This window comes from Falco naumanni, chromosome 4, assembly GCF_017639655.2.
Source record: "Falco naumanni isolate bFalNau1 chromosome 4, bFalNau1.pat, whole genome shotgun sequence".
NCBI lineage: Eukaryota > Metazoa > Chordata > Aves > Falconiformes > Falconidae > Falco > Falco naumanni.
In genome coordinates, this window is record NC_054057.1 from 59720141 (window position 1) to 59740042 (window position 19902).

A 19902-nucleotide genomic window follows, 5' to 3' on the forward strand; every position below is an offset into this window, starting at 1 on the left:
GTCATCCTCCTTCTTGAGAATCTGTTCTAACCATACACTAAAACATTTCAGCCCAGATCCTCGACAGGTTTCAACACAGAGCAGCTAAATAGTGTACAGCTGGCATATTTCAAAAATAAAAGATATACATGAATAAACAGCACACGGGTTTTAGAGTTAGGGAGATGTCAGTTGCTTGCTACACAGGCTTCGCTGTTCTCTGCAGCCACTTTCAGCTGGATACCTGTCCTGCTTCTGAATTTTATGTTCTCCCAGTGCAGAAGGTGTGTATTATAACTTTGTGTCCCGTGAGTGGGTTCTCTGGTTTAGGAATTTATGCAGAGACAGCTTTTTGCGGTTGGGGAATTAACTTCAAAAGACATGTCCCTATCATGAGCCCCTACAATTGAGGAGATGTGGCTGTATTACAGTACCTGAAGTCACCAATGTAACCCTGCAGATATTTGCATAATGAAGATTTACATTCAGCCTTTTGAACCCTTTTGAGAAGGCTCAAGTCCCATCAGGGTTATTCACTATGCGCTGCCACTGATATGGTCAAGGGGGTAGGAATTATCTGATATGCTCTAGTTACACATCTCATGACGTGCTAAAGGATTCATTTCATTTAATTTTGGCTATCTGTCTGAAAGGTGACTGGTTTAAATCAGTCAACCAGACTCCAGCTGTAATCCCACGGAGAACTGCACACTCAGGAGCAATTCATCCCAGCTTAAAGAAGGTGTGCGAGACGGGTGAAATGAACCACACATTACAAATACTCAGGTATTCATGAGTATGGAGGGAGCCTGTATAATGAGCCTAGACCAAAACTGAACCCTGGGACAATGAATCTTCTCTCTGCCTCAGTTTACCCATCTTTAAAACAGGCATAGTAACAATGCAAGATACTGAGCAAATAATATATAAACATTGATTGCCTGATAAATGCTATTAGAACAGCCAGCACCAATCTCATCCATCTAATTACAAAAGATGTGAACATAGTACACAGAATTCTTCAAGCAGCTAATCAGATATGCGTGAAGTGTAAAAATAGGAAATCTCAGTGCGATATAGTTTACCTTCGTTACATAAATAGACACATAAGTGCTGTGGGGTGCACAGTTACCAGCCTGTCAGTTACTGCTGGTCAGAACTAGAAGCCAAAGGTCCCATTAGTGTAGCATTAAGCTGAATACTAGAGACCCTGGAATCAGATCACTTGACCTTACCATCAGAAATGGTAATGTAATATTCTCTTCAGAGATACCTGTTTGCAGGAAGGCAGCTTCTTACCTTTTTCTATTCCATTGAATCAACATTTTCATCATAACTTAAACAGCAGAGTCCAAAATTAAACTGAACTTTGTCGTTCCCATTGAGTAGGTGCTTGGTTGGATGTTACAGTTTTCCAAATATCTTAGAAACTGTCACAATGCTAAACACAATACCTCATTTTAGCTCAATAGCATCAAAATGCTGCAGTGAAGTTTAGATAACACAGTAGTTACAAACCTGTATTTAAAGATTTCTTTTTACCTCTGAGTAACTGCATTTTGGAGGCGGTGGTGGGAGAAAAGTATTATTCTTCCCAAAGAGGGACTAGAGCGTGCAATTTGTTCACATGCAAACCAGAAATGCAGCAGAGCCAGAAACCACAGGCACTTCCCTGTCTTAAAGGAAGCAGCTTTTGCCAGGGGGAAATGCAGCACCATCAAAATAAAGCTAACTAAAATTACGCAACTTCACCAAAATTTCATTTCATATCTGATCTCAACTACATCGCACCTGCTGCTGCTGCTCTGTCAACCAAATCCTTGCTCAGATCAGGTGTGCCAGCTGAAGGAGTCCTCCCGCCTGTGTATTACATCAGTCTCCCAAAGTAAAGCTGAACAGGACACAGATCCCTTCTTTCAGCAGAGCTACCACCAATTCACAGCGTCTGCCCAGCTTGGTCATGACAAAGAGGATGAGAGAGGACACTGCTTTGCTGGGCTTCACAAAAGAAAAGCAACTCTGTTTTCAGGGGGAAGCACTTCCCCTTTTGCTTGCAGGTTTTTTGTTGTTTGGGGTTTTTTTAATTTTATTTCTTTTTATTTTATAATTTATTTTAATGCAAACAGCTTAAGAAGTTAAAAGAAGTAAGATGATTCAAGTTTGGTGAACATTTGATTACCCCTGAAATGCTTCATCTGCATGTGTGTAGATGTTCCTTCACAGATGTTTTTGCTTGCTAGAATCGAAATGAACTTCATACTCTGCCAAAAATGTTTAAGGCACCTATCTACTTCCCAGTAAGAGCCAGCATACCCACAAACTACCCTCATGTCTCTGTAGACTCAAGACCTAGGAAGGAATTGAATGCTGGCTGACTCTACCCACCCAGATCCTCAGAAGAGAGAGACGGAGAGAGAAGTGGCCCCTATTTGCTAGAAGTAGTATTATCCCCACAGCAAAAATTGATAGATGCCCCTCAAAGAAACTAATGATTTTGGAAAACGGGTGTAGATGGAGCACCCGCAGCACTCTGTGTACAATGAAGCAAGGCAACTGTGATGTACGCAACTTACACATCGTTTTCTAAGCATCTCCCAGAGGGGAGAAGACACATGTCCCTTAGCCCATGTCTTACTGAGTTATCATTCTACATTCATGCCAGCACAAAATGAGAATGGTGCAGAGAAGATACATGTTTGTGCCGTGCTCTTTCCCCAGGACTCCTCTTCTCTCTCTGGTTTGAGCTCTCCATAACATCTCATAACACTCACGGTCAGGCTGTTGACTTTTTGTGGCAGACATCAAACTTTCTGCTGTCTTTGGACAACCAACTTACCATGGTGGTACCCGAAACAGCAGTGCTACCTGCAGGGAATACCTGCTTGCTGGGGAAGACACAAAACAAAGGTCAAATAAAAGTGAAGCTTACTGGTCACGGTGAACTGGGTAGAAGTCCTGCTTTCATCAGCCAGGAAGGCAATCTCACCAGCATCTTCCATCTTACAATCTCGGATAGTCATGGTGTGTTGCTTGCCAGAGCATGTGATAGAGATTCGATCGCTGGATTTCACTTCTTCTTTATTTTTCAGCCATCGGATGTTCTGGCAGTCATTGTCCAGCTCCACGCAGAAGATAGCTGTATCGTTTATGAAGACCGCAGTCTTTCGTGGAAGTTTTTTAATGATGTTCCCTTTAAAGAAGAAAGTAATTATGATCAGCAAATTGCAGATATTAAAGTTTCTGGCAACACTAGACCATCCAGACTACAACAGGACTAGTCAACAGTTCTCACCTAATCAAAACATTATAGACACTATGCAGACACCTCTAAATGAATTCCAAGGCTCTGAGTTACACAGGACAGATAATCCCAAGGACTCATTTCGGCTTTCAAAGACAGAAAAGTAATCTTGTTTGACTACAGTTGTTCGTGTTTCTAGCCTACCCATGCAGAGTCTGCTGCTATGTAAACACAAGGTACATGGCCTTGCCAAGAAGAGATTTGACAGTGATATAGCTTTCATTGCCTGCATATGATGGGAATTCAAATTAAAACTTTGCTCAAGTAGGTCAGCCTTAAAAGCAGACAGGTCTCTCATCTGTCTTTGGGATTTTGCCTCCATCAGAGTTACCAGTAAGTTACACAACCAAGATGGCAAACACACCAGTTCAGCTGAATTAATAGAAAACACACTGAAAAATTCAGGTTTCTCCTTAAAGTCGACCCAGAAATTCACATGGAATGAACTTCACTCATCTGTCTCCTTTCCAAGTGACTGCGATCATTAGCACTTATTAGAATAACCACATAGTTACAAGATGTGACTATCCACAGGAAAGCTTGAACAAAACATCAGGGGACCACCCCTCCTGACAGATGGTGACTGGCCCCAGCCCTGGAGCAGTCCCTGTCAGGCAGAAGAGCCCTCACCCAGGCAAAGCACCTACAGCTATTTAATGAGAAGCAATGCTGAGCTTCTTCACAAAGCAACAGATCGAGCACACTTCATCAGCAGGGCCTCAGTTCTCTGCTCACCCTCTCCAAAGCCTGGCCACATGTCTGTCCTCGCTGCCCTCAGCAGCGTCCGTGGCACTGCAGCCCTTTGCATCCTGCCAGGCTCTCACATTTTCCCACCACCACCCTGCTCTCTCGAATCTTCTCACCCCCGGAGCAGGCACAGGACTTCCCCAGGAAGGCTCTGCCTCCTTTCCCTCCCGAGAGCTCCACCTGGCTCAGTCACTCTCTTTTTAATGGAACATGCCATAGTACCATAAAGCAAACAAGTAAAACACCAGCTGTCCTGCTGGGACCAAACACACTTACAGCGTTTGGCTGGTCTATACCTAGTAGAAGATGCAACAAAACGATGTCCACCTGAACTCTCCTGCGTCTCGACTAAATTTTCCCTTCTGCCTCCACTCATGTGCACTCTCAACTCTTTGCTAATGATACAAAAAGGAATTAGCACAAGGATGCACCTCACCCAGACATCTTGCACCAATTTATGTAGCAAAGAACTTCTGGTTTCATTGGGAGTAAAGTCAGGCTTCAAATGAGCCAGGACAAGTAGAATCCTGCAGCTCTAACAGGTCTCCAATTCATGCAACAGGAGACATGTCAATGACACCAGCATAAGCATCATCAAAATCAAAACTGTATGTCCTGGAGCTGCATGGGGAGATTCTTGCTCATACAGCAAATCAGGGATCTCAGGACAGACGGTCCCTTCTGCAGCCAAGCCTGCATCTCTGATGTCTCTACTCACAGTGAGACACATCCCACACCACACCAGGTTCCACACCACACCAGGTTCCACACCACACCAGGTTCCACACCTACCTGCCCTTCAGCCCTAAACCACCAGACTCAGAAGACATGGATCTATATCCACATTTTGTACCTTTCTCATCAACTTTCCAAACTCCAGAGAACAGCTCCAGATGTCCAGGATCTGAAGCATGGATCCAGTTCCCAATCTGAAAACATACTGGTACCGACTGCAACCTGCACCACATGTTGGACCATAAAGCACAGCTGCTAAGCCAGCTTCCCAGCAGTCAGCACCACTCTCAGACAAGATTCACCACTGTGTTCACCAGACAAGACATGTGTGAGACAGTGCCAGAGAACACATCTGATGCTTGGGATCATGTTATAGGAAGTCTACAGCGCTAGGCTACAGCTCAAGGACTTCGCCTTCTAGGAAGCCCCTTGAAGCATATGTCCCCACCAAGGGACATATCTTGTGCAGCAACACAATCTCTCCCCAATCTCTGACCCTATGTCCCAGAGATACACCCTGGCTGGAGACCCTGAGACCTACTGACTGACCACATGTCGCTCTCCTCTCACACCGTAAGGGAGTCTGCTGTTCTTCACCGCACACCTTCATGGAGCAAATGCCATTCACAAGGTCGAGTCTCTCACACTCGGTAGGTGAGACCTGGCTGATCTGAAGTAGCAAGAACCTTTCTTACCTTGAACAGCCAACTCTGCGACAGTCCTGCTGCCTTCTTTCATCTCACAGATATAGACAGCATCATCATCCGTGGTGACATTCTGAACAGTAAGCCGGCGATACGTGCCCTCTTCTTCAATGTTGTATTTCTTGCTCTGCCGGAGTTTGGTTTCCTCCTTGAACCAAGCTGTCTCTGTACTAGGAACAGGCACTTCACATTGGAAGGTGGCAGATTCCTTCTCCCTCACTTCAAGATCCTTCAGTTTTTCCTTGAAGGGTATTGCAGGTTCTTAAGAGGAGAAAAATGGAAAGGAGAAGCAAAAGTTTATGGCTGTCTAAGAAATGTGCAAATAAGAAGTCAATAGAAAAAAAATTAAGCAATAACACATTTTATCAATGATGCTGGTTTGTCCTGAGCTTCCATCCAGACCCATAATCAAGCCCTACTATAGTACGTGTTATGCTATCACATGAAAAAAAAATCTTAAATCCCAGCAAGAGTATTTTAAGGACTTATCTAAAAACAAAGCAGCACGAGTCTGAACTACAGCACCAGACAGAGGAGTTTGCTCCAATCCTAATAAATGTGAACAAGCTGGTGAAGCATCAGGTTAATAAATTCTCCTCCTGTGACCTGCTCATCCTCTAGCGTGAACGTCTCTGTGTTGCACTTTGCCACTTAGTGATGCCAACAGAATGAAAGGCAGGGCTCACCCAGTCTCACCCTATCTAGAGCAACAGCCACTTCATGTCAGAATAAAAACCTCTAACACAATCATGCTACAGGTGGCCGAATAGCAAACAAGCTATCTCCGTAGGGAGAGGGCACAGGGCAGCAATTCTAAATGCATGAACATCTAAGCTGGTCAGCTGGGGCAAGAATCAATATTTTAGGGGTCTTGCAGCAGAAGTGAGCTCAGTGGAGCTATCTGCAAGGGCACAGAAAGATGGGAGGTGGCTGTGCACAGAAGGATAGAGCAGGGAGGAAAGCACAGAAGTAACTGATGGAGTTTGCTGTTCGCCCTGCTGGCACCAAAGGCTCTGTATCAGCTTTTGCCAATGATGATAAAAGAACTAGAGAAAGAGCCTGAGTGTCCCAGCTGCCTCTGCTTTCCTCCAGCACTGGGGCTGCAGTGCTCTGGCTCAGGGAGAAACCAGAGTGTAGAGCAAACACGCAAAACAGCTGCATGGCAGTGAGGGAAGACATTTTATGAACAGAACAATGTTTAATTCCAGTGACAGCTGTGCTGTGAAATCACCCTGATACCCCAGCACTAAACTGGAGAAAGGGGAATTGGACTGAAGAGGACAGCTGGTGGTCACAGCCAGGGGACTAGCGCCACAGTCATTTCACAGGCTTGGATTAGCCACTGCTGATGCATCACCACTCACGATTCATGAGACATCGTGTCTTGACATGTGCTGTCATCCTCTTAATAGCGGCTGCACCAGCTCCCAGCCTTTTTTTGTGGCTCTGTTCTTCCTCTCCCTGACCACACACACACACCCAAGGCTCGGAATTTCATGTGGCCACTAGCAGCCAAGCATGAATCTAGGAGTCAAGCAGGAGTAGACTTGTCTTAGATTTATAAGCCCATGCCCATGGTGGCACACCCCACTCAGAGTCTCCATGGTCTAGAAGATGGAAAAACACACATTGATGCTCTCAAACATCCCACATCCAAAATCTGATGGCCAGGAGCCTTCATTTTGTAAAATTCAGATCTGGTAGTGCAGCATATAACTGAGTTTGTTACCTGTCCCCTCCTGCCCCACCACTGGGACTGGAGCTGCAACAGGAGCAGTGCTGTCTTTCATCTGGTTTGTGCTTTTCTGAACTCAAGCCCTGGAAACATGCGTCCAGTTTTGCAGGTTGTTCACTCAACCCCTGGCACTGCCACAGTTGCAGCTGTCACATACCAAAACCCTCTAATGGTTTCTAGCTGAGCACAGCCTGGATAGAGATATCAGACTCTCAGGGCTTGGCAGGACACCTGGAAGGAGCGATACGATCTGCTACCTTGGTTGTTACCCTGATTAAAACCTGGCTGGGAACCCATATCATTCCTTTAGGAACAGGAAGACGACTCAAGCTCACCATGTCAGCTTGGTTATTTTCTTAAAAACTGTTTTGCCCTACTGTACCTCAGTTCAAGGCAAGTCAAAGCCTTGCCTTAAAAAGCCTTCAGGTACAGTTACACAGACCTGCTCTGCCCACACTCCACATATTAATTATGCTTTTTTCTTTAACCAACAGGCAACTCAGACTCCTGCCCCTGCAATCCATGTATCACCTCTGGGAACACCCCCTGTAGTCAGGGGGGATGTAACAGTTATAATTCTCATGCCACGGGAACAAGCAAGAGGATGAGGTCAAGAAAGCATGGATCAGAAGGATGCCAGCCTCCGGGAGCTGGATGAAGTGTTGCTGTGTGAGATAGGAGGGAGGCTGGAGCTGACACTGAGAACACAAATACATGTCCAAGGGCCAAAAAGAAATACCAGATGCACCTGAGAAGCACATACCTGGAGCAACTGGCCATATCATTAACCCCTCCCTCTCCCTTTACACTCACTAAGCGGTAGCTAAGGTTAAAAAAGAAGAGAAGCTACTCTAGGAAAAAGCTCTTAAATATACAAACACAGAAGAGCTGGCTGACTGTTTCATACATGTTGCAGTAACAGCACAGCTTTTCCAGCCAAAGAAAGTAGGCGCAAGGCTATCTTTGGCAGCTTGGGGTCACAGATATCCTCAAAAAACAACTTTTTGTCCTACTGACATGTGCACACACATCTTATCTCACTCTGAACAAGGCTTCAGAGAGACAGCAGCTGATAAACTGACTCAAAGGCTAGGATTCACCCAGCCCACTGCTTTTTCTGCTTTGGAGATGTAAGAGAGGCTCCAAAATCCACCAGCCTCCTCTTCCTGAATATAACTTCATGCTCTTTACATGGTCTAGCATGTACCTGGTCAGACAGAGGGGGGTTAATTTTGGTCAGGGGACTACAGAAGGACCACAGGTCTCTTGGGAGTAAGCATCCCAAACAATTAACCTGGCCTATAACCAGCCCCCTGCCCAGAGAGATGCTCAGAGAGGTAGCCAGGAGGGAACAGTGTCTCCAGCTGATCAACAGGCCACCCAGATCTCAAGGAAAGGTCTGTGAAAGGCAGCTGCTCATCTTCCTTGTTAATAAACTCATCAAGACAATCGGAATATATAACCATATAGTATTTGTACGAAAAATACTTACTCTGAGGAAGGAAGCTCTAAACTTTACATCAGACTTCCAGTGTACTTACCACTTACCTAGCTAAATGTGAAAACAAATAAATACACTTACTCTCCCACTGGCCAGCACGGTGAGTCGAGCAGAGCCCTCTGTTACTCTCTTTCACCCCACACTGGCCTGCAGCTTGTCAGGTTTTGACATTTATATTGCAAATTCTCTAACGTAGGCATCCTCTCTTACCTGTCTATACAGCATCCAATACAATTCAGAAATATTCTGGGCTGTAACTTCTATAGGCATGTCTGGGAGGACTGCTTCAAATAACTTTCTGTTTGATCTGATAAAGTCTATAAATATTGACTGCTCATTTCTCAGTGCCTGTTTGCAGTGTATTACCCTTTCACAGGGTAATTCTCAGTGCAAGCTCATGTTAAATATGACTCTAATGTGTGAGAAAACCATTTGGCTAACAACCATTCTCCTTATTATCTGTTTTTTTCATTTTTTTCGTTTTTTTCATTTCAGTCTGACATTTGCCTGTGGCCAGGTGATGTGCCACGGTGCTTTTCGGAAGCCACGGTTTGATGTGAAGTATTAAAAAAATATATAAAATTCTCAGAGACCTGCATATTCCTTTAATGGGTTAATTTGAGCTGCCATTGAAGCAGATACACTTTTAGCAGATCAACTTAAACGCCAATTGGGTAATAGAGCAAGAAGAAAAGCCATAATCTTTTTCTTTAGAGCAGAGTGTCCTATAAAGCTGAAATAGGACTACTTACCACAATTGAATTTGTAAAATCCCTTGCATTTGTTAATAGACTTACTGTGTTAATATCTCTGTGAACGGATGTAAAATCCAAACTAAAAAAAAGCCTTTGTGTACTTTTAAGACATAAATATGATCTTTTTTCCCCTCACATGCATGGAATACCAGTTTATGCTATGTAGCAATAGTTTAAAAGAAAACTTCACAATTTTTTCTGGTTTTTCTACAAAAGCTTAAAGCAATTGAAATAGTATCTTTTAAAAAATATGTTTTACAAAAATATGAAAGTTCTATGGTAAGAATGAGATTCCATTATGCAGCAAGGCATTGAACTATGAATTCCCAATTACAGTAGTACCTGGTGTTGCTGTTATTAGTAGTGTGAGCTCTTGCTTAGCAGAAGTGTATCTGAGCAAAAAGATGTAAAAAATCCTCTTAATTGTGCAGTTGTACTGTAAGGCAGTACAGAGAAGGAAACAAATACAAAATTTCCTGAGCACATTGATTCCTAAGGAAGCTCTCACAGCTGGGCTGTGTCCCCCACAACACAAAGCACTTTCAGCTCTGCTCAAGTCATCAGAGCTCAGGACAAGGGAAGAGCCAGCGCCGTGCACTGTGCAAAACATGGGGTGGCCACGGCTGGCGCAGCCTGCAGTGGGGGAGCAGAAGCAAGAGGTACCTCAACTGTACGTCTTGCAAGCTGGAAGAGCAGCTCAAGTGGATGCCATTTCATACAGAATCCAATCAAAACTACAAAACAGTGTTTTTCCGATCACTTCAAATCAACCGTTATCTAGAAACATTTACTTCTGTGAGAGCTCAGTGGTGTGAATTGGAATAGCAAATCTGCTCTGTCCCTGTGACATCTGGACTCCCAGGTCATGGCTAATTTTCAGTGCCCTGAAAGGTCACAAACTCCTCTCTAGTATCAAGATGATCTATTATTTTTTAAAATTATTTTTGACTGTGCAGTTTTTTCTATTAATCTGATTTTAGCCAAAGCAGAAATACCCATGAAGGCATATAACAAAGGCAAGAACATTTCTAAAGGAGAAATAAGAGATCATATAAGAGCTACAAAAGCCTGCCTGCTGGGAAAAATGTGAAATAGAAACAGAAAAGCAAAACCCTGGGGGAGCACAGGAGCAAGAGCAGCTCATGAAGTTAGCAGGAAACTGCAAGAGCTTAGATCAGCTATGAATTTGGCTGCTTGTCTTGAGAACATATTTCTGCAGAGTGTCATGGGCTTTTTTGTTTGGTTCGTACCAAGCAAACTAGCAATGAGATGATGTTATTTTTCAAAAGCAGGTCCTGCTAACACATATTTTGCTAAGAATAGGTGCAGCCTGCAAAGGAGGCAATGTTTCATTAACCTTCTCAAGGCGTATCTGTCTGCTTGACCTCGTCTTCTCCCTTGCCTACGTTTCCTCTTGCCTATATCCTGGCCTTCTCACACATTCTGCATTTTGGAGTTCCAGAGGCAACGGAATAATCTGCCTAACAAAAATGATCCAGTGAGGGTAAGAATATGGAAAATCCTCCCAACACAAGCTATCTAAAGGTGCGTGGACAAGGTTCTACCACCTTGTGCCTTTGGTCTTCCCAGTTACCATACTTTCCAAGTTCCCTTTCTAACTCCCCATTTCTCAAGTTGCAACTCTCTTTGAGATCCCAAAAGTGACTGCTGTGATAGCGGTCACCCAAAATCACTTAGGGTCAGAGAGAGAATAAAGTGGCCTCAGCACCAGCCTGTTTTTCCAGTCTTGATCCTGTTTGGGTTGCAACCTTTAACCTTTCCATACAGTATCCGATTACTGTACTCAGAGGCTCAGATGAACACAGCTTGGCCCCGGCCCTGCCATGGAGACCTATACGCTGTTCTTGCTAACTTTACACACGGCCTAGAGACGTCTCCAGAGCCTTCAGGAAATTCAAATCAGTTATCCATGTTCCTCCCATCCTCTCTGGTTTTTGGTTTGTCAGAGAGGTTCACTCTTGGGAAGTATTTCCTAACTCCTTTTACAGCTCGCGTTTGCGTACAGCTTCTGATTTTACCCTTGCTCCAGACACGTTTCTGAATCAGAGTAATCAACTCTTGGTTTTCCTTAATTGCGAGAGTAAGTCCTTGGCCTGTAGCCTTTCCATTGAGGTTTACATCCTATTCGTGACATCTCATTCATGAACAGCTCAAAAATCTTTTTTTAAGCTCAGTGATCTTTAAAGGGATGAGCTCAGCAAAGCGCCTTCAAATCCATTGGGTCCTTAGGTCTAGGATCTAGATTGACAGCACATCGAAGGCTTTCTAGAGGTTTGACTTGTGCCCAGTCCTATGCCCAGAGAAGCTGCTAAGAGACACCTGGCAGACAGGATGCTGGGCTAGGTAGGGTTTTTTATTATTATTATTACCTTTAAAAAAAACCATAAATAACCTCACTCAAATTCTTGTGTTGACATTCTGTGAACCAAAATGCCAGAGCATATTTAAACCCGTGAAGCTGTCTTTCCTGGTACATGTGACTATGGACACACAGTGTGGGTGCAGCGTTACAGGCTCTATAAATAGGCTCTTACCTGCAGAAAGACCAACGCAGCAGCATGGTGTTTACCATGGGTGGCTGCTTGGAGAATTTACCTCTTCTGCACGACTGAGCCAAAAGAAGGTTGTGTGGGAAGATGACCTACCTCCCTAAACCCAGTGGCAGGTGAGCTAATGGCATCATCGATGGCATAAAAAGAATTAAAAGCTCCCTACACTGCTACATCATTTTGAGCTGTCTTTGGAGGGCTGAGAAGGATTTCTGGTGACACAAAGGAGAGTCATTATTCAGGGCCTAATTATAACCAACAGACGTAGATTTTCCATGGCAGCTTTGGCCCGGTCAGAAAGCCCAATATGGTATAGCGTAACAAAGAAACAGACCACAAACATTTCCACTTAAGCCCTCTGACTCACAGGCATCTCCTGACAGTGGACATTGATCAATAACCTTTTCCCATGGTGCTGGCTCCCAGACCTGCTGCTTTTCTTGCTTTCCCCATCTCTTTTGGAACAGCTTGCACTCTTTGAGAATAATCAAATAACCATGGGCAGAGGGGAAGGTGCTTGTCTTTGCAAGACAGGTGTTTAGGCAAGAACTTGAGCCATCCTCAAAGTGAACACCCACCCGAGAGCCAGGCTCAGTCTTCAGCTCCGAGTCCCAACTCATGAAGTAACCACAGCTTTATGGAAGAGGACAAACACCCTTCCCAACACCACTCGGCACCTCTAAGGGGTAGCAATGGGTGGGACAAGTGCCAGAGCAAGTTCCACGGATCAGGTGTCACTGATGGACACAGAGACTGAGTTACTGATGGGAAGGATGTTGAGTGTGAAAGGAGAGGTCCAGAAAAGGGAAACCAGAAAACCTGATAAAAGCTGAGAGTCTTAAAGACAGGTATCAACATGAACCTTTCCTACTTATTTGGATTTCTAATGTATTTTGCTGCCAGTCAAAAATACCTATTTTGCCATTCAAGTGGCAAAGCCTTTTGCATCTGTAAGTTAATTTACAGGCGCTGCCTGGGCTGTGAACTGCCTGCTGTAACCCTGCCAAATGGGAGAGCAGCTCGAAAATTTAGAGCTTCTTTTCTGAAAATATGTTCACATTTTCTGTTGCCATTCTGAAGAGCTTGGTCTGACCTCCACCAGCAGTGAGGGAACCTCTGAAGACAAGTTCTTCCCCACTGACCACAGCAAACAGAGGAATCCTGGACCTGGTAGAGTTCTGAGAGCATTCAAGGACTATAGGCTGTCCAGCGACACAAGCTGGGAAAAGGCTGAAGAACCTGGCAAGAACAAGGCTGCTGGTGGGTTACCCTGTACAGGGAAGCCCAGATGGACTGTAAATAGAGTTGGAGTAGGTCCCCCAAGGGATCTGCGGCAGCCTGACGCACTCAGCTTGCAGGGGGGAGTTTACTACTGCTTAAATGGCACGCGTGTGCCAGTTTGATTAAACCCTGTGGTGAATATAAACCCAGATGTGATTAAAGCCGAGAGGGTAAGACGGGGCTTTAGCAGTCACTGGTCCAGAGGATGGTAACAGATCTCTTAGATTACAATAAAACCAGGATGCATATGAGCTTTAGAGATCTGGTTCATCCCAGCTGCCTCACAACCAGCCAGTTCTACACCATCCATCCCTGACTGGTGCCCATTTATTGACCTTCCTAAAACCCGCCAGTGATGAGATGCTCTCCCCAGGTCATCTGTTCCAGTGTTTAACCCCCTTTACAGCTGGAGGGCTTTATTCATGTCTAACCCACACTCCTTTGCAGCACTTTGGTGGCAGAAGTTTTGTTCACGCTCCCACCCCAGTTCAGAAGTGCATTGGCTGTCTCTTTGCAGACATGTCCACCCCAGTGAGAAACATAAGCACCCACCTTTGACTGTGACAAGCACGGAGCTGTACGTCTGGCCTGCCAGGTTGGAGGCTGTGCAGGTGTACAGCCCGTTGTCTATCTGCTTGCAGAAGAGGATCTTCAGCACAAAGTTCTCCTGATCATCCTCATAGATGACATACCGCCGCCCTTCCGTAATAACCTCGTTGTCTTTCTTCCACACAATCTCTGGCTTGGGCTCGCCCGTCACATAGCAGCTCAGCTTGGCGTGCTTCCCCTCTGTCACGCTGCACATGCGTGTCAGTGTCCCAAAAGTTGCATTGTGGGCCCCTTTTGTGGTAAATCCAGCCGCCCTCTCATAATCCCGGGAGAGGCTGTAACCAATGCCAGACAACCCTTCTGCTGTGGCAGATGTTAAATCAAGAGCCCCATGGGAGATTTCCATCTTCCTGATCTCCTCCCGCCTCTTCTGCAAGTGAGACAACAAGGATGCTGTCTTGCCACAGCTGGTATCAAAGTGGCTGCTGCTGCCCGGGTTGGAAGAGCCCTGCGTTTCCACCACCAGTGCAGCTGAAGCGCTGGCAGAGCCGATGGGGTTCTCTGCCCGGCAGGTGTAGGTGCCGCTGTCCCGCAGCTGGGCACGCTGGATGGTGAGAGCGTTTGACTCCCCAGCAGACTCAATCTGGAAGCGTCCAGCATCAGCCTGGTTCCGTAGGTGTCTCCCATCCTTCTCCCAGTTCACAGAGAGGGGAGGGCTGCCCTGGACTTTGCATTTGAACATGACATCTTCTCCCAGTGTTACTTTGATGGAGGAGGGTTTCTGGATGAAGTATGGGGCTGACTCCGTTACCGTGGTCTCCTCTCCAACTTTGATGCTGACAGCTGCAAAAGCTTCCCCGATGGTGTTCTTGGCCCGGCAGATATATTGGCCGCTATCTTCCAGGCTCAGATCATAGATCGTTAACCGATAAAGATCCCCATCTTCTGTGGTTTTAAACCTTCCCCCAGACTGGACTGGAAGTTTATCCTTTTCCCAGCTCACAACCGGGATGGGGTTTCCAATGATCTGGCAGCTCAAGGTGGCATCCTTCCCCACAGACACCATAAACGCCTTAGGGCGGGTCAAGAACCGGGGGACTCCACTGAACGAGCTGTAATCCATGTTGTTTTATTTCCTAGAAGACAAGAAAGAAAAGCATCAAGAGAGAGCAGATTAGATGGTGCAGGCAAAGAATTGCTGCACTTCCACGGTCTGGCACCTGGAAGAGTCACATTCTCATTGTCCTTCTCATTATGGGTGAGAAGGACTTGGAATATTTTAGGTCTTGCAGATTTCTTAGTTTGAGCTCAACAAACTCCTGATGAAGGTGGCAGCTCACTTCCCCACAGAGGGCACTGGGTAAAATACAAGTTTTCAGGCAGTTCATACAGAAATAACATGATGGTCCCTTTAAGCTTTGGCACTAGCAAAGTGACCTGCACTAATGCAATACAACATACAGGCTGCTTCTGTAGCCACAGAGCAACAAATGGGCATTGAATTCTGAGAGATGTGTCTACCTGTCAAGATACCTCCTCCATCGTGCTCATCTCCTTTTCATTTCTTTCTTTATGTCTCCTTGCCCTTGCTCTTTTTAATTTTTCTTTCTCCTTGTCTTTTTTTCTTTTTCCTTCCCTTTTTTTTTTTTTTTAATTCTGCTTCTACAACATGCTCTGTCTCTCCTTTTATCCTCCCTGTTCAGCACCCATCCCTATGTCTTGTTCTTTGAATCACATTCACACAGACCTTATGGTAACGCCTCTCTTGTAGGGGGGCCAGCCTTTAGGAGGACACACAGATATGCCTCTTGTATTATTGACTATATTTATCTTTATTCCCAGCTTCTGTTCAACACCACCACTGAGATACAGCTACTTTGATGGCAATGGTAGCCAGTGAGTATCTCTGGCTTATATACAGCCCCATCCAGGTGGTGTGGGGCCAGACACAGCTGCAGTGGGGATGGGCGTTTGTGCACATGTATGGCTTGGTGCACGTGCATCACGTTCATAGGACTGCAAAGCCATGTGAAGGAACTGCCATGGGGAATGCACGCAGCAATCCAGACAGTGCCAGCCTTCTCCAAAAAAGCCCCACGTGGCTTAGGACTTACAGGAAAGATGTCTCATCGCCTGCTTATTCTCAGCTGTTCTCAGAGCGAGCTGTGGACCAGCCTGCAGCTGTTTGATGACACGGGCCAGCTAAGGGGACAAGACTTAAGCACTGTCCAAAACCAAAGTTCACAGCAATTTTGGTGCCATTGTGTCCCGAGAAAGTAAAAAGTAATCGGTGACGCTAATCTTTACAGCCACGTTCATGCACACAGACAATCTACGCATCCCTGTGCAGCTGGACAGCAATACAACAGACACCACCACCTTCAGGGTCCTCCTAAATTCCACATAGCACATAAACTTGTCTTGTGTCTTCACTGCTCCTTACATGGACTCCTGGATGTCCTTCCCCTTCTGCTGGAGTGAGCCTACTTCAAATCATAGAATCACAGAACGGTTTGGGTTGGAAGGGCCCTTAAAGACCCCCCAGTCCCACCCCTGCCACGCGCAGGGCCCCCTTCCCCCAGCCCCGGTGGCTCCCAGCCCCGTCCAGCCCGGCCTTGGGCACTGCCAGGGCTGGGGCACCCACAGCTGCTCCAGGCAGCCTGTGCTGGTGCCTCGCCGCCCTCACAGGGAAGGATTTCTTCATAATATCTCATCTAAGTCCCCCTCCCAGTTTAAAGTCATCCCCCCTTGTCCTGTTGCTACCGGCCCTTATAAAAAGTCTGTCCCCGTCTTTCTTATAAGCCCCTTGAAGTATTGGAAGGCTGCTGTAAGGTCTCCCTGGAGACCTTTTCTGTGAATGTAAGTATAGCGCAGCTAAGGACCTGGTCTCAAACCCATGAGCAGCAGTAACCACGCGCCTGCTGACTTTCCCTGGGACCAGGATCAGGCCTGACTACAGTGCTCTGTAAGGAAAGCAAGTTTCCCAGCTCCAAGCCTCTCTAGAAGTCCTGCTTGGAAGACCCGAGCACAGTATCTCTCTCCAAGCCGCTCTCTTTGGCCTCATGAAGCCGGACACTGCTGTCTTAGCAAGCTCGTGCAGCCCTGTCCAAGCTGTACGAACAGTCTCTGCCCAGGGGTGACTGCGGTGCTGCCCTCACATCTGTGCTTTTTCACCTTCAAAGTGCCACGCAAAGCAAAACTACCAGGGTTCTCTGCGCTGTAACTCAGAAAGGAAATAATAACCAGTCCCCATGACAGAAATATCCTTCTTAATCCTACAGCAGTTTGGCTTCCCCGCTGGCCACAAAACCACCCCCTCGCTCACCCAATGGCAGATGCTCTCACAATCTCCCCCCACCCCCAGCAGAAATCAGGAGGAGCAGGCCAAAAACATGCTTTCGTTTCTTGAGTCATCATCCGAGCAGAGGTTTCTTTTTTTTTTTCCCATCCTCCTCCAGCTCCTGTTGCAGTGCATTAATGTTAATGTGCAAATCACTGATGGCACCAGGGAGCAGGGCTTGGATTGACCTACTGTATGACCTTGGGAAAATCCCTTATTTTCCCTGTATCTTGGCTCCTCTCCCATTTCTTCGTCATATCAAGACAGGGATGGTCTTACAAATAATTATGTGCACGACATATATGACAATGCACTTGCTGGAGTATATGACAAATCATGCATGAAAATAATAACAAATCACAATTTGTCAGTCCATTTGTGCTGCTGAGGATTGAAAGACACAAATTGCCACTAAAACTAAATACTCTGAAAGTGGTGGCACAAAAATACAAAATGGTATTCATCATAATCATTATTACCATTGAAGATGATATAGCTGAGCTAGCCTTTGAACTTCATTTGGACCACAGACCCAAGGCAAAAAAACCCCCAGTCTTCTTTCTGTATTTAACAGGAAGAATGCACTACATCCTATCCTATGATGTCTCTCCCCCTCCAAAGAACATAGGAGACTTACAAGGCAAAAACTTTTCTCTTTCAACAAAACTGAAGATTTCTAAACTAATTCAATTGTGGTTGCTTTTTTTTCCTGGTATCAAGCAAATTTCATTATTCCACCACAAATCTTTAGAAATTAAAGAAAATTCTTTCAAAGCTTAACTCTGGAAAAAAAAAAATGGGGGGAAAAGTCGTTCTTAGTAAACACTAAGAGTGCAAAGAACGACTGACTTGCAGTCATTAGTGCTAAGATAATTGGCTTTCTGTTGAGTAGCCACCTTCAATACTAGTTGCAATGAATATACAGAACTATTTCTCCCTTGTTCTCAAACTGGTCTAGAAGTCTGTGAAGCAGTTTGCACTTCTTCAGTCCCTCTTACTACCCTCAGCCTCTGTCCTCACTTCAGCTTTAAAATGTATTTTCCGTAAACGCTTACAAAGCTGCAAGCAAAGAAGCTGCATGAATGGTTAGAAGACGCAGGAGATGAGCCTTGGGCTTGAGCCAAAGTACACTGAAGTCAGTGGAAATTTCCACTGAAGTCAACTGACTGGCAATCAAAGTCTTCTGCTAATTTGGGGAAGGACCATTTAAATGTTCAGAGGGGGATGCTGGCATTCAAATTCAACTCTGGAGAATCCAGTAGTATCATTAACCAAGAATTAACAATCACAACACAGACTCAGAGCTCATGCCCTAATCCCTCCCAGCCATTAGCTTGAATTTCAGGACGCACCATGTCATTAAAGCACTTGGATCCATCTTCAGAAGACATTGCCATGTCCCATCCTCCCTAGATCCCTAGCTGTTCCTGACAGATGTGTCACACTAGCTCATCTCCAGCTTCAAATCCATAGCATCAAATAGTGCATAAAATAAAGTTACTCCACTTCTTCAGAGTGGGCTCTACATAACATGGAGAAGTGCCTGGAGCACAGAGACGGCTACAGACACAAGAGGTGCCTGCTTGGGAGCCAGCCAGTGACCTTTCGGCAAACAGTTGGCTTCCCGCAAACCACCTGTGTGTCGTTTTCCTTGCCTGGTCCCCAGGAGACACATCGGTGCCTGGAGGAGAGCTCTGCTCTGTGGGAGCATGGTGGGTGCTCTGAAAGCCTGGCTTTTACAAGGGCGGGAGCAGGAATGCCGCTTACTTCCTAAAGCTCTTGTGCATCTTCCTCCCCTGCCCTCCTCTGCTAAACAGCACCCAAACAAGACCCAGCTGCTCACTGGCATCTCTGACAGTCAAGAAGAGTTAAAAGAATGGGAAGCTGCTGCATCAGGTGCCTACTGCTTTTGCTCCTGAGCCAGACTGGTGCAGCAAATCCATCCAAGATGCTGCTTTCCAGTGGCCACAGCCTCAAGGTCCAGCCTCCCTCTCCCACCGCTCCCAAACACTTGCCTGGTGTTTGCAACTCACTTCTTCCCATCAGGTACAAGCCACTGGGTCCACAAACCTGCTAGTACAAAGTGAAGACCCTGCATCCCACGCTGTCACCTACAGCCTGCTCTTTACCAGCTTTCACCACGTGGCCGCACAGTCTGTGGTTCTTACACAGTTACAAATGACCAGGACACCAGAAGAAAATCCAGGGATCAGTGAAAACAGTGCATGCTCATCAGTATTATTTTAGATTAATTTCTGACATGGTAGGAAAGAAAAGCAGGGTTTATTACTTGCTCTGCCATTGGCTTACTTCTATAATCATGACAAAGTCACTCAGACTCACGTATCTTCAATCCCCCTCTGAAAAGAGGGGTAAAAACCTTGCCTTATGGGTGCTGACAGCATAAAATCCAGTAACAGACATGCAACTCTAATCTACAGCAAGGGTGAAGATCAGTAATAGTCAGATCAAACTGTTTAGATAGGCTGCACTAGATAAACTATTTTATATGTTTAAATGGGATAAAATGCACCACACTAGATTAGGCCAATAGATAGTTTTGGGAGTAAGAGGGAGAGGATAGCCTTGTGAACATACTGAAAGGGCAAGATGTGATATTTCTATGGTGTAACTTGTTGGTCACTTTAGTAAACAATTACAGTAATTCAGATTCTTTATATGTACATTCAAACTTTTAAAAAAAT

The 19902-nt window shown here is 45.5% G+C and overlaps 1 protein-coding gene across 1 annotated transcript in view; it reads right to left on the reverse strand.

Annotated features, from left to right (window-relative positions):
- Nucleotides 1-14980, reverse strand: part of OBSCN (obscurin, cytoskeletal calmodulin and titin-interacting RhoGEF) — a 185715-nt gene extending 170735 nt beyond the window's left edge. The window contains 3 exon segments of the mRNA XM_040591699.1: nt 2909-3169; nt 5458-5727; nt 13861-14980. Coding sequence (XP_040447633.1) covers nt 2909-3169; nt 5458-5727; nt 13861-14980 — 1651 coding nt within the window.
- Between the last annotated feature and the right edge of the window lie 4922 nt (nt 14981-19902).